The sequence below is a fragment of the Oncorhynchus tshawytscha genome, linkage group LG19 (assembly GCF_018296145.1).
Source record: "Oncorhynchus tshawytscha isolate Ot180627B linkage group LG19, Otsh_v2.0, whole genome shotgun sequence".
Taxonomy (NCBI): Eukaryota; Metazoa; Chordata; class Actinopteri; order Salmoniformes; family Salmonidae; genus Oncorhynchus; species Oncorhynchus tshawytscha.
Window position 1 is genome coordinate 28,896,318 of NC_056447.1, and position 15,391 is coordinate 28,911,708.

The 15,391-nt window shown below is 41.6% G+C and overlaps 2 protein-coding genes across 2 annotated transcripts; one reads left to right on the forward strand and one right to left on the reverse strand.

The window, feature by feature from the left end:
• Positions 1-4,422: 4,422 nt before the first annotated feature.
• ch25hl1.2 (cholesterol 25-hydroxylase like 1, tandem duplicate 2) lies at positions 4,423-5,141 on the reverse strand. Its single transcript, XM_024380417.2, is given in 2 exon segments — positions 4,423-4,985; positions 4,988-5,141. Coding segments are annotated over 2 exon segments (696 nt in total). The 5' UTR covers positions 5,121-5,141.
• Positions 5,142-6,147: 1,006 nt separating this feature from the next.
• si:dkey-24l11.2 (uncharacterized protein LOC100034462 homolog) lies at positions 6,148-15,358 on the forward strand. The gene is made up of 12 exons (XM_024379493.2): positions 6,148-6,301; positions 8,041-8,730; positions 8,894-8,953; positions 9,067-9,119; positions 11,057-11,201; positions 11,403-11,764; positions 11,953-12,181; positions 12,308-12,422; positions 12,531-12,651; positions 12,741-12,852; positions 12,945-13,057; positions 13,186-15,358. The coding sequence occupies exons 1-12, from the start codon at positions 6,272-6,274 to the stop codon at positions 13,253-13,255; spliced, it is 2,100 nt and encodes a 699-aa protein (XP_024235261.1). The 5' UTR covers positions 6,148-6,271; the 3' UTR covers positions 13,256-15,358.
• Positions 15,359-15,391: the final 33 nt, after the last annotated feature.

Below are 15,391 nucleotides of genomic sequence, written 5' to 3' on the forward strand. Positions count from 1 at the left end.
AATCAGAATATATTTTATATTTGAGATTCTTCAAAGTAGCCACCCTTTGCCTTGATGACAGCTGTGCACACTCTTGGCATTCTCTCAACCAGCTCCATGAGGTAGTCATGTAACGGATGTGAAATGGCTAGCTAGTTAGCGGTGGTGCGTGCTAATAGCGTTTCAATCGGTGACATCACTTGCTCTGAGACCTTGAAGTAGTGGTTCCCCTTGCTCTGCAAGGGCCACGGCTTTTGTGGAGCGATGGGTAACGATGCTTCGAGGGTGACTGTTGATGTGTGCAGAGCGTCCCTGGTTCGCGCCCAGGTCGGGGCGAGGGGACAGACGTAAAGTCTTTACTGTTACATTGATGCTGTTGACCCGGATCACTGGTTGCTGCGGGAAAAGGAGGAGGTCAAAAGGGGGGTGAGTGTAACGGATGTGAAGGCACCTCTCCAGAGGGTAGTGCAGTCTGTCCAACGCATCACCGGCGCGCAAACTACCTGCCCCCAGGACACCTACAGCACCCAATGTCACAGGAAGGCCTCGAAAAAGATTATCAAGACAACAATAACCCGAGCCACTGCCTGTTCACCCTGCTATCATCCAGAAGGCGAGGTCAGTACAGGTGCATCAAAGCTGGGACCGAGAGACTGAAAAACAGCTTCTATCTCAAGGACATCAGACTGTTAAACAGCCATCACTAGCATATTAGAGGCTTCTGCTTATATACATAGAGTTGAAATCACTGGCCACTTTAATAAATGGAACACTAGTCACGTTAATAATGTTTACATATTTTGCATCAGTCATCTCATACTATATTCTATTCTATTATATTCTACTGTATCTTAATCTATGCTGCTCTGACTTTGCTCGTCCATATATTTATATATTCTTAATTCCATTCCTTTACTTAGATTTGTGTGTGTGATTTTTGGTTCCAACCGCTGTGTCTTTGTGAGATGCAGACTAGGAGAACTGTCACGCCCTGACCATAGAGAGCCTTTGTTTCTCTATGGTATAGTAGGTCAGGGCGTGACTGGGGGTTATTCTAGTTTATATTTTCTATGTTTGTGATTTGTATGATTCCCAATTAGAGGCAGCTGATAATCGTTGTCTCTAATTGGGGATCATATTTAAGTAGCATTTTTCCCACCTGTGTTGGTGGGATATTGTTTGTGTAGTTGCACGTTAGCACGCCATTGTTGTTTCGGTTAGTCGTTATTGTTTTATGGTTCACTTACTTTAAATAAAAAGATGTGGAACCCAACACTGCACATTGGTCCTAGTATGCTTCCAATGATTGTGACAGTGAATGGATGATCTCCACATGTGTGGTTCCCACCATTAAGCATGGAGGAGGTGTGGGGGTGCTTTGCTGGTGACACTGTCTGTGATTTATTTAGAATTCAAGGCACACTTAACCAGCATGGCTACCACAGCATTCTGCAGCGATATACCATCCCATCTGCTTTGCGCTTCGTGGGACTATCATTTATTTTTCAACAGGACAATGACCCAACACACCTCCAGGCTGTGTAAGGGTTATTTTACCAAGAAAGAGAGTGATGGACTGCTGCATCAGATGACCTGGCCACCACAATCACTCGACCTCAACCCAATTGAGATGGTTTTGGATGAGTTGGACCGCAGAGCGTAGGAAAAGCAGCCAACAAGTGCTCAGCATATGTTGGAACTCCTCCAAAACTGTTGGAACAGCATTCCAGGTGAAGCTGGCTGAGAGAATGCCAAGAGTGTGCAAAGCTGTCATCAAGGCAAAGGGGGTGGCTACTTTGAAGAAATTGAAATCTAAAATATATTTTGATTTAACACTTTTGGTTACTACATGATTCCATCTGTGTTATTTCATAGTAGTGATGCCTCTAGCACTGTGATGCAGTGCCGTAGACCGCTGTGCCACTTGGGAGGCCCCTGTTTTCCAACAGAGATGGAGCTTAAAAAGTAACTGGATTTAGCTTTCTTAATCTAGATAGTACATCTGTTTCTCTATTGTCTGAAAGACTGCCAGTCCACTACAGAGTCTGTTTTCCTTCCTTTGGCCCTGATCTGATTTCTCATCTGAATGAGCTCAGATAGATCTAACACTTAGTTTTCTGAGCTATCTTTGACACTGAATATATTTTTTATTTATTTTATTATTAAACCTTTATTTAACTAGGCATTTTAACTTTGACTTTTCCTCTGAATAGTTTAAAAGGGGCATGTTTATCTGCCAGACGAATAAATATGGAGGATGCATATTCTAGAGCCAACTCAGGGTCAGGAATACTGGAGACAGTGGCTAAATCAGAGTAAGAACATGCCATGTAAAAACGCTCGAGGAGAACTTGCTGTCGTATCTCTAATACATACTATGGGACAATGATCACTGAGATCATATGCAAATGATCCATTATACAAATATTTATGGGGGTTATTAGTAAGAATTAACTCAGGAGTCAACAAGGTTTTTCACGTTTAGCCGTGTGGGTTTTGAGATCAATTGAGTCTGATTAAAATCAATGCATATACTTTTAAATTCATCTGAGGCCGGGATAGCCAGTCCAGATTCAAATCCCATAAAATGACCAACTATGAGTACAGAAAATGTGTTAAACACTCCGATATAGCATTAATAGCATCCACCATGGTAGCAGGGGGGACGGTAAATCCCAGTAACAACAATGTGTATTCTGGTTTATTGACACATCGACAACCAGGTTATCGCATTTATTGGGAACAAAAATATTTAAAGATTGGGACACCATGAAATTAGATTTTACATTATGGCCACTTCTCCCGTTTTTTTGTAATCAGTCACAAATAAATTATAATAATTTACTTCAATGTCTTTGTCAGAGACAGAACAATTTATCCATGTTTCAGAGAGAACCAGAAGTCCTGTAACCAAATGTCAAAAATCCTCATCGAATATTTAGAAATGTATTGAAGTAATTATATGTATCCACCAATCCAAAGAGAGGAATAGGCGAAAGCTTGACACCCCACCGTGCTTCTTTGTGGACAACGACTCCTATTGTTTGGGAGGAGAGACGAGTATCTTGTCAGTATATCCGTAATGTTTGCTAGCGCTGGAAGCACAGGGAGCGGCACGAGCAGCGATAATGTCATAACTATATCCAAAAACATGGCAGGCGTTGGATGAACATATGTTAATATCTTTGGCTGAGTGATAAAAAATCGGCCTCAGCGACAATTATTTTAATCAAGGGGCCAGGATTCAGGTCTAGAAGCACGGTTTTGACTGCTCCTACAGATTTACTTTAATAAATTGTGATTGACTGACTGATCTAGAATGGAAAGGAATGGGTGCTCAACCAAAGTGAGTCTAGGAGATGGTTCACCACAAACAATTATAGGTTTTAGTAAGCAAGTTTAAAAGATTGACATTTCGGCCTTCAGAATAAACACAAAGGGAATAGACAAGTTAGTATAGGGCAGGGGTGGGCAATTCCAGTCCTCAAGGGCCTGATTGGTGTCACAGTTTTGCCTCAGCTCCAGCTAACACACCTGACTCCAGTAATCAGTTAATCATGATCTTCAGTTTAGAATGCAATTTGATTAATCAGCTGTGTTTGTTAGGGATGGAGAAAAAGTGTGTCACCAATCAGGCCCTCGCGGACTGGAGTTGCCCACTCCTGATATAGGGCATGAGGAAGACCATTAGGGAGAAACTCAATTCAGCTGGTGGTGCTAATGAGAGATGGAGTGGTACAGGGTGGTACTCAGGGTGTGGGGTACTATGGTCAATGTCTCCACCCAGTGATGAGATACAGAAGTCTAAGCTCCCTCCATGTGTAAACATTAAGTGCAAATAAGTCCAAAAAAGGGATGGGGCCCTTCACAAAAGCATACTATAGTCCTTTCCTAGGTTACGATCTCTGGGGACTAAAGTCTCTAAGGAATGGATCCAGAATGTCTCTCTGGACTTTCAGTGTTTGTCAACATCACCACCGCATTTGTTTTTGCTGACTTGTTCAATTCCAAAGTAAAATAACTCACAAAGTGAGTGTAAAATAAGCTGCACTGGCAGCGAATCACATAGATCACGTTGCGAGAATAGCAATTGATGGTACTTTTGATTTTTATGTCTCGACCCGATCTGGGGTGCGAGAAACTTATTATACTTTGGGTGTACTGGCAGGTTGAAATAAGGGACATGGATAAATATATATGTTATATACATGTATTAATTATGAAGAACATGGAAAAGTTTATATGAGTTTTTCCCTTGCATAATTAAACAGTTTTAACCATAACATCCAACAGAATTCACTCCAATGAGTTCTACAACCCAAAGTAGAGAAGGATAACTTAGTGTTCACTCAGTTAATTTACAGGTCTCAAATATATCATTTCATTTGAAAGAGGTCTATTTCTCATAATCATTTAGTTTGAATTAAATTTCATAGAATTTCATCATAAGTATATATTCGTCACCAGCTCTGAGTAAGAGTAAGAGAAACTAAAATCAGCATGTGTTCCAAATATTTTATCCCAGTGGCTGAAGTATGGTGCAATGTTCTTGTTGAGTTTCTGATGGTGCACATCATTCTTGCTGGGCCCTCGATAAATACTGAAGGGTATCAGACGAGATGTGGACCAAGGAAAATCATAACCGCAGTGATCCTCCACGGACACATAGACATGGAGCACCATAAAGACACATGTGGTGAGAAGGTGGCATCTCAGGATGACAGGATTCAGGGTGGTCCAAAAGCACACTGTGACCAGCTCCCACCCTCCCAGGCATTGTGTAGCCAGAACAAAGGGAGCTGAGTAGTTGTGGTGGATTGCATGGAAAGTCATGTACAACCAGTGGTGCAGCAGGTTCCAGATGAAGTACTGGAAGTCAAAGAGCAGAAGGTTTCCCGTCACTCCAGTGATGAGCTCCACTAGAGTTGGGACTTGGTCTGGCAGTGTCACCGGTGGTCTCCATGTGCATTGAGCCACACTTGCAGGAAGCACAAGGAGCATATTCAAAACAAAATGGGGAAAAGAGGAGACCTCAAAGAGTTCCTGTGATTGGGCCTGACACTGTTCCAGAGAGGCTGAAGAGAGGAGTCATTTCCCAGGTTGATTCCCATGCCTGAAAATGTATCTACTACTAGATCCATCCTGCTTTTGTAAAATAAAGAATGTAAATGGTGTTCATTCCCTTGTACTTAACGTGTAATAAATGTGAATGTGGAAGCCAGGTGCATTGACCAATAAAGACTGCTCCTCTCCCTGAATGTCCAGTATCCACTAACATGGATTTAAATTATTTATATTGTAACTCTTTTCATTCTCAGGTTATACAACAGTCAGACCAATGTCTTGATTGTTAGTATGTGTGCAGGCCTACAGTAGTATTCCATTACATTTTTCCTTTGATTATTTTCACTAGCACACAAAATGCGTTATTATTATACATTGGGTTATTCAATTAATCACAGGGTAGAGATTATCCTCAGGTTCTGCTCATTAAATTATTGTTAAAGTATTGTATGAGTTTTTATGGATAAAGTCCTACCGTATAAAAAAAATCATAACAGCTGTGATGGAAACAGGAAATGTCTGTACAATTTCCCGACAGGTAATTTGTTTGTTCAACATGGTGGGATATTTTTGTGTTGGTGAAATTAATTATGCACAAATATTGATATAATAACCATTATATCAAAGTAAATTTGGTTTGATGTTTCGGGAGTCGTAGTCGGAGAACCATACAGTTTATTAGGCTAAAGATAAAATACGTTATTATGAACTTCACAGGGTTGTGAAAGTGCAAGGTTCTCTTGGTGCTCCTTTCCAATTAATATCGAGGGTCTTATTCTTGTAACATGATGATCGATGCTTGGTAGAGTTGAAAATGCGATGGAAACACATTGAACTTGTAATTTTTATTCTGTACATGAAAAAGTAAATTTTGTGTGCACTACGTCATTAGGCACTGATATTATCCGCAACGGGTCAATTTTGTGGAAACACGTCACTGGTGGGAAAATGCACATATTATCAGATGCCGGTTCTAGAATATTCACATGAAAATGTGTCAACAATTGGATAGACTGTATACATTCTATGCAGCAATTTATGGTGCGAGCTGTGTCCATCTCACTCCATACCAGGAGGGGGCAATAAAGTATAAGAATTGTCTTCACTGCCCATGCCAGAGGAAGGAAAAACAACGTCAGCCATTGGACTTTGGCTGCAGCTACTGTATCTACTGAATGCAACAAAGTAACATCAGTTTTACGGATACAAACGTATAGCAAATAGCTACATGGAACGTTCACCTGTAAACAGCGTTGAGGTACTGTACTTTTTTAAAAGTTGTAATAATGTTGTTTTGCTAACTCATTCAAAATAAGTGCCATATTTTGATATTTTAGCTGGTCATGGCTAGAAGGGATGCAGTTATTTGTCAAAGTGACGTCAAAAGTCGCGTCGAGGATTCTGTTTACATTTTAGATAACACTAACCCCTTTCTTAACCTTACCCCAGTTCTCCTAACCTGCTAAGTAGTCACTGCTGACATTAGCTGCATCCCATCTAGTCAACCATTTCATGTGTGTTATGATTTCGCAAGCTAGTAGTAGTAGGCCTACAGTACAGAAGATGGACACTGGAGGCTATTTCTAGTGAAATAGGTTAGTTTGATATACAGTGCATTCAGGAAGTATTCAGACCCCTTCACTTTTCCACATCTTGTAACGTTACAGCCTTATTCTAAAATTGATTAAATAAAAATGTTTGTCATCAATCTACACACTACCCCATAATGACAAAGTGAAAACAGAAATACCTTATTTACATAAGTATTCAGACCATTTGCTATGAGACTCAGGTGAGTCCTGTTTCCATTGATCATCCTTAATGTTTCTACAACTTGATTGGAGTCCACTTGTGGTAAATTCAATTGATTGGACATGATTTGGAAAGGCACACACCTGTCTTTATAAAGTCCCACAGTTGGCAGTGCATGTGGAGCAAAAACCAAGCCGTGAGGTCGAAGGAATTGTCCGTATTAGCTCAGAGACAGGATTGTGTCGAGATACCAAAACATTTCTGCAACATTGAAGGTCCCCACGAACACAGTGGCCTCCATCATTCTTAAATGTAAGTTTGGAACCACCAAGACTCTTCCTAGAGCTGGCCGCCCGGCCAAACTGAGCAATCAGGGGGAAGGTTGTTGGTCAGCGAGGTGACCAAGAATTTGATGGTCACTCTGACAGAGTTCCTCTGTGGAGATGGGAGAACCTTCCACGAGGACAAGCATCTCAGCAGCACTCCACCAATCAGGCCTTTATGGTAGACTGGCCAGACAGAAGCCACTCCTCAGTAAAAGGCACATGACAGCCCACTTGGAGTTTGCCAAAAGGCACCTAAAGACTCTCACACAATGAGAAACAAGATTATCTGGTCTGATGAAACCAAGATTGAACTCTTTGGCCTGAATGCTAAGTGTCACATCTGGAGGAAACCAGGAACCGCTCATCACCTGTCCAATACCATACCTACAGTGAAGCATGGTGGTAACCTGCTCAGGACCGCAGACTACGGCGACGGTTCACCTTCCAACAGGGCAACAACCCAAACACACAGCCAAGACAAACAGGAGTGGCTTTGGGACTTGAACTTGATAGAACATCTCTGGAGATACGTGAAAATAGCTGTGCTGTGATGCTCTCCATCCAACCAATTGAATCTATTTTAGAATAAGGCTGTAATATAACAAAATGTAGAAATAGTCAAGGGGTGTGAATACTTTCCGAAAGCATTGTATGTAGTTCATAAGGATGAATGACAGGATATTTGTGTCAATACACGAGTGAGAGACTGATTTTATCTTATTGTGTCAATCACGGTATTCTCTAATAACAAAATGTGGAAAAAGACAAGGTGTCTGTATACTTTCCGAATGCACTGTATATCTGATGTGACAAACTACATTTAGTATTTTCTTGTTTCAGTGATGGTCTTTTCAGTGTTTCCTACTTTGTACTCCCTGCACGTTTTCATGAATGTCATAACAAGAGTTATTTTCTATAGGTATCACCAGAGAGCAATGGGGATTCTGTCTCTCTGTGTCACAATGAGGAAGAGAACAGAAATCAACCAGCACATGGTGGCCCTCAAGTCCAGCTGTGTCGTTTCTACTCACAGGGACGGCACTGTAACTTTGGGAGGAAGTGCCGCTTCCTCCATCAAAGAGGAGATTCCACCACCCTCACCCAGGGGACGGTAGATAACTGGACAAAGCAAAGGTCAGAACAGGAGATCCAAAGAGGGACAGGCCCTTACAGCCACCCTGGAATCACACCGCAGAATCCAGTGGTTGACAGCCATGGAGATGTAGGCCACAGGCTGCCCTCCAAACCAAGGGCTGCTCCAACCAGAGTTGAGAGGGCCAACAATCGCCGGCCCTGTCGCTATTTTCTGTCTGGGTGCTGCTCCATGGAAGATAGATGTCACTACTGGCACCCACCACAGTTTCCCCTAGTTGACGACCAGCCTGTAGGAGACGGAGGCAGGCCCAGGGTGCCCCATGCCCCCCCTCCCAGTGCCCTTCAGGTTGTCAAACTGAGTGACCTGACTGACAATATCACCAAACAGCTACGGGACACTGAGATCAAGCAGCTGATAAAGCGTTTTCCTAAAGAACAGCTTATTGTGCAGGAACGGAGTGACGGCCAAGTCACCTTCTACCGAGCCACAGTACAGCCCACTGATCCAGACTGGGTAAACATTGTCTGCATGATTCCAATCCACAATACAAGGCCTCAAAGGCCATTGTCTTTTATTGTTTCGACTGTGATATAGTTTTATGAACATCATAGGAATGTTACAACATGGAAAATTGTGCATAAAAACATGCTGACTCACTCCTTATACTGTTTTACAGCCTTTTGACTTGAAAGACGTTGACATAATGGTGAGCTTTCCGGAAAAGTACCCACAAGAGGTAAACTAAAATCTTTGACCTACAAATCTCATCTGTTTCATTATAATCCTATTGTGTCTAGAGCTAAGACTCAATGTGAACATTTTTTTTTTTTTGTTTTTTTTTTTCTCCAGGTATTTACAATAGATATACCACTGGACCAGGACTTGCCATCAGTTATGGGAAGGTGAGAGAAACTTTATTTTATTTTCTATGGCTTTACAGTCGGAATATAATAACACTTTGATACATTTTTCTCAATGTGTCCGTCCACATAGACATGTTGTAACACTCATGTATATACAGTGGGGCAAAAAAGTATTTAGTCAGCCACCAATTGTGCAAGTTCTCCCACTTAAAAAGATGAGAGAGGCCTGTAATTTTCATCATAAGTACACTTCAACTATGACAGACAAAATTAGAAAAAAATCCAGAAAATCACATTGTAGGATTTTTTTAATGAATTTATTTGCAAATTATGGTGGAAAATAAGTATTTGGTCACTTACAAACAAGCAAGATTTCTGGCTCTCACAGACCTGTAACTTCTTCTTTAAGAGGCTCCTCTGTCCTCCACTCGTTACCTATGTATTAATGGCACCTGTTTGAACTTGTTGTCAGTATAAAAGACACCTGTCCACAACCTCAAACAGTCACACTCCAAACTCCACTATGGCCAAGACCAAAGAGCTGTCAAAGGACACCAGAAACAAAATTGTAGACCTGCACCAGGCTGGGAAGACTGAATCTGCAATAGGTAAGCAGCTTGGTTTGAAGAAATCAACTGTGGGAGCAATTATTAGGAAATGGAAAACATACAAGACCACTGATAATCTCCCTCGATCTGGGGCTCCATGCAAGATCTCACCCCGTGGGGTCAAAATGATCACAAGAACGGTGAGCAAAAATCCCAGAACCACACGGGGGGACCTAGTGAATGACCTGCAGAGAGCTGGGACCAAAGTAACAAAGCCTACCATCAGTAACACACTACACCGCCAGGGACTCAAATCCTGCAGTGCCAGACGTGTCCCCCTGCTTAAGCCAGTACATGTCTAGGCCCGTCTGAAGTTTGCTAGAGAGCATTTGGATGATCCAGAAGAAGATTGTGAGAATGTCATATGGTCAGATGAAACCAAAATATAACTTTTTGGTAAAAACTCAACTCGTCGTGTTTGGAGGACAAAGAATGCTGAGTTGCATCCAAAGAACACCATACCTACTGTGAAGCATGGGGGTGGAAACATCATGCTTTGGGGCCGTTTTTCTGCAAAGGGACCAGGACGACTGATCCGTGTAAAGGAAAGAATGAATGGGGCCATGTATTGTGAGATTTCGAGTGAAAACCTCCTTCCATCAGCAAGGGCATTGAAGATGAAACGTGTCTGGGTCTTTAAGCATGACAATGATCCCAAACACACCGCCTGGGCAATGAAGGAGTGGCTTCGTAAGAAGCATTTCAAGGTCCTGGAGTGGCCTAGCCAGTCTCCAGATCTCAACCCCATAGAAAATCTTTGGAGGGAGTTGAAAGTCAGTGTTGCCCAGCAACAGCCCCAAAACATCACTGCTCTAGAGGAGATCTGCATGGAGGAATGGGCCAAAATACCAGCAACAGTGTGTGAAAACCTTGTGAAGACTTACAGAAAACGTTTGACCTCTGTCATTGCCAGCAAAGGGTATATAACAAAGTATTGAGATAAACTTTTGTTATTGACCAAATACTTATTTTCCACCATAATTTGCAAATAAATTCATTAAAAATCCTACAATGTGATTTTCTGGATTTTTTTTCTCATTTTGTCTGTCATAGTGGAAGTGTACCTATGATGAAAATTACAGGCCTCTCTCATCTTTTAAGTGGGAGAACTTGCACAATTGGTGGCTGACTAAATACATTTTTGCCCCAGTGTGTGACCTTTTGCCACATTTCAGGCTTCAAACATAAAGATATAAAACTGTATTTTTTTTGTGAAGAATCAACAACAAGTGGGACACAATCAAGTGGAACGACATTTATTGGATATTTCAAATTTTTTTAACAAATCAAAAACTGAAAAATTGGGCGTGCAAAATTATTACAATTGTCTCTGGGTGTGCGCCAGCTCATGTTCTTTTATTCACATAGGTATGTTGAACAAGCCTCACTGGAATGGCTACAGGCTAAACATGCCACCAATCAGCTGATGGGTAAGGTGGAGCTGCTCTTCCGGCCCTTCCTTCGCTGGTTGGATCGCAGCATGGAAAGACTGTTCACTGAGGGAGCCAGGCAGGTGAGACTAGACTGTTTTTATACCAGAGTTCCATTTATGTTAGTCTACTTAGTATGATATCCTTCTGGTAACCTCTGTTTTCCATGAGAGACTGTGGTAATGTTATGAATTCTCTGTGTTGTATTAGTTTATTTCCTTAAAACTACTTAATCACTTGACAGCAGCGTTCTAATCCTTTCTCTCTTTTAAATCTCTCCTCAGCTGAAAAAAGACATGGAGATAGCAAAGGCCGGAATTCAGTTTGTGCCATACCAGCAGCTCCAGGCAACCGTGTGCAAAGAGCCTGCCGCTGATGACATGCCTGACCCTGTCCTCCACACTGCAACTGATGAGGAGAGCAGAGAAGGAGAAGATGAGGAGTGGAAAAAACTATTGTACCCTGGCTGTGATGATAATGATGATGATGGTGGTGTTAGTGATGAAGAGGACCAGGGGAAGGTGGAGAATATTAAGCTCAGTGAGCCCCGCAGAGGAACAGAGGTGAAGCTGCTGGGCCTGAGGCTGGGAGAGGGCACGGCAACCGTGGTCGCCACACAGGTCACTGTGTGTCTGCAGTGCAGCAGGTGAGCAGACAGACTGTCCTTCACTGATGCCATCTACTGTAGCCTACTCTGTATCTCACATTTTCCCCTTGGAATATTGCTTATAGGAGGAAAGATTAAACTTATCTGCAGTATTTATTTTTGTGTTGATCGGACTTGGAGATGTGACATAACTGTGTGTCTGTCTGGCCTGTGTGTGTTGTTTGCAGGTGTAAGGTGACAGCAGACCTGACTCTAAATGGCAGGAACCCCTGCACGGCCCAGTGTGAGAAGTGTAACGCAGGGATCAGTGCTGCTTTCAGACCCAGCATGCTGCACCACTACAGTGACGTCCTGGGCTATCTGGACCTGGGCACTGCTGCTCCTGTGGACCTGGTCTTGCAGGACTGTGATTTGGTCATTGTCTGCCTCAACTGCTCAAAAGAGGAACCTGTGAAGGTCACCAACATTGCTCCATTCTTGTCTTATGATGATGAAAGTATTTATATCTGGGTGAAGTTTTGATCTAAGATGGTCTGTTCTGTTATTTGATTAGTCTGATTTTGTGTATTATTTTGTCTGCAGAACCTTTTGTATGGCCAGAGCAAGGAGTTCAACTGTCAGCACTGTCACAGCAAACTCAGCATCCTGGTTGACAGCACACGATTCCAGTACATTCCGCCACGCAAAGAGAAAACCGGTCAGAAACAAAGGCCTATAGTAGGATTTTAATGATGAAATATGGAAGAAGGTTAAACAGCTGTTTTGGCTATTCTGTCTGTAATACATAGTTGACTGTACTGTACAGGGCACAGTGACTCTTCACTGACCTATCGGCGTAACATAAGGGACCCTGACATACAGATGGGGAAACCACTACCTGAGAAGGGATCCTGCAAACACTACAAACAGAGTCATCGCTGGCTCAGGTTTTTAGCCACCTCTTTCTCTTTAACATCATTTTGTGTTGCCAAAGTAAGCTTTGCTGATGAGTGACATCCCATGGGTGTGCTCTCAGGTTCTCATGCTGTGGCCGGGCCTACCCCTGTGATGTGTGTCATGACGAGGACCAGGACCACCCCATGGAGCTGGCCACCAGGATGATCTGTGGTCACTGCTGTAAAGAGCAGGTAAGCTGCCTGGATGGCTAGAGTAGTGCATCTTCATTGGCATCTCCATATGCTAGATTCCAACCCTAAACTGCTGTTGTCCTTACTTGTAGCCGTACAGCAATGGGAAGCCCTGTGTCAGCTGTGGAGGCATGATGACAAGAGGAGCCTACACCAGTCACTGGGAGGGAGGATTGGGCTGCAGGAGCAAAGTCAAAATGAGCAGGTACTATACTGTACACATACGCACACTGATGTCTAAACACATCATCTTACTTTAAAAATAAAATACATTATTTTTGTTCAAACCTGATGAAATTGTGCATTCATAAATCTATTTTCTCTCATTTACAGAAATGATAAACACAAGTATGCCAACACAAACAAAACAATTTCACGGAAAGCAGCCAGCGAAAAGAAATAATCAGAGACAACATGTTAACGTTATGGCAGTGGTTGATCAGGCCTGCTCTGTGTGATTTCAAGAGCAACCCTTCTATCAATGCCTTATTGATTTCTAATAAATCAACTATTGTAATGTTATCCAGCTGATGTGATTGGTGAGAAGTGTTAACATTGTTGTGAAGATTGAGCCCCGGTCCTGGAGTAGCACTCAGCCTTGTTGCCCTGGTGGGAACATGCAGCAGAACACTCTCCGGCACAGTACAAGTAACCCTGGTGCTTGTGTTCATTGTAATCACAGACACTCCCATTATGTTTCTTATCTCTGTAACAGCCTCACCAAGTGCCTTGTAAAATCAATGCAATGCCCTACATTTACAGTAGACTCTTTAGTGTTGCCACTTTTCCAATTCTCTCACAACTTAACCCACTCATCATTTAAGGATGAGTGCTATCCCACTGGGCACAATCGTCAGTTCAACGTTTAGTTTTGATTTACATTTGGTTGAGTTGTCAACTAATGCCGATTCAATGTAAAATCAACAAAAAATGTCACTGTGTAATTGGATTTAGGTTTGAAAAAAATACAAAATTCCCTTACGTTGACTTTTTGCAAATCCGATCAGTTTTCCACGTTGATCTACGAGATCGGTGTCCCTAAACCGGGACAGTTGTTGCTCAATATTCGATAGTGTGACTAGAGTGACGTTGTAAACAACAGGGACATAGACATGTCTTCTGGCCAGAAAGCTTAAATTCTTGTTAATCTAACGGCAGTGTCAAATTTACAGTAGCTATTACGACAACAAAAATACCATGCTATTGTTTGAGGATAGTGCACAACAACAAAACATCATGGCAACTGGTTTGATACATTCACCTTTGAAGGTAAATAATGTACTTACATTCAGTAATCTTGCTCTGATTTGTCATCCTGAGGGATCCAGAGATAGTGTAGTTTTGTTTGAAAAAAAGTATTCAAATGTAGGAACTGGCTCCACCCCACACTGCTTCCATCTTGTGGACAACATCTAAATTACACCTAAAATCCTATCTGAGTGTATGGCCTTTCTCTTGCTTTTCAAAGATGATGGGAACAAAAAATATTTTTGAAAACACGTGTTTTTTTAAATTTGTATTATCTTTTACCACATCTAATGTGTTATATTCTCCTACATTCATTTCACATTTCCACAAACGTCAAAGGGTTTCCTTTCAAATGGTATCAAAATTAGCATATTCTTACTACAGGCAGTTAGATTTGGGCATGTCATTTTTGGCGAAAATTGAAAAAAAGGGTCAGAACCTTTTTAATGTCATCACATCATTATTTTTGTTGAAATTACGTGGAAACGATTGATTCAACCAGTTTTTACCCAGTGGGATGCAATGGTGTTCTGTTTCTCAGAACTGTGTTTTGTGTCTTTTAGGTGGGCAGGCTAGACAAAATCTTGGTAGTTTAACCATGGCATCTGGATAGAATAGCTGTGACAGGTTTGCTCCCTTGACCATAATTAAGTAGCTCCACAAACAGATTATTAGGTAGGATTACATCAGGTTATGCTAATTAATGATTAAGTAAGATTACATACGATTGGAATCTATGACTAAATAAACTCACTAATCTTATAAAATAATTTAAGAGCACATGGCCAATGAACAGATGGAAAATAACAGATTTCATGGACTCAACTAATGCTATTGAGAATCAAAATGATGATTGACCATTTTTATATGAATAGGTCACCATGGTGGTCTCGAATTGAAATACAAATATATAAGAAGTGAATGTTGTGGATATTATCAATTTAATAAATTCTACTAATTAAGATGCCTTGCAATTGAGTTTTAACTTGATAGGTAACATGTATAATTAACTCAAGCAGGGACCAAAAGATCTGTATCTGGTACAATATGACTTACCATTTTGAATAAGCTGATTAACTCACTGGCCTGTTGGGATAAACTGCCCGTGGGAGGACAGTGTTGCAGGCACGAACTTGGAACTGGTCAGTGCCGAATGGTTTGTGTGTGTTCCGGAAGATTAACAAAATCCACCAGAAAAGGACTTATTGTTGAAATTGTATGTAACAAAAAAATTACAAAAAAACAGCTGTCTCATTGATGTGAGAGCCAAGTCCTTAGCTCAGCACTATAT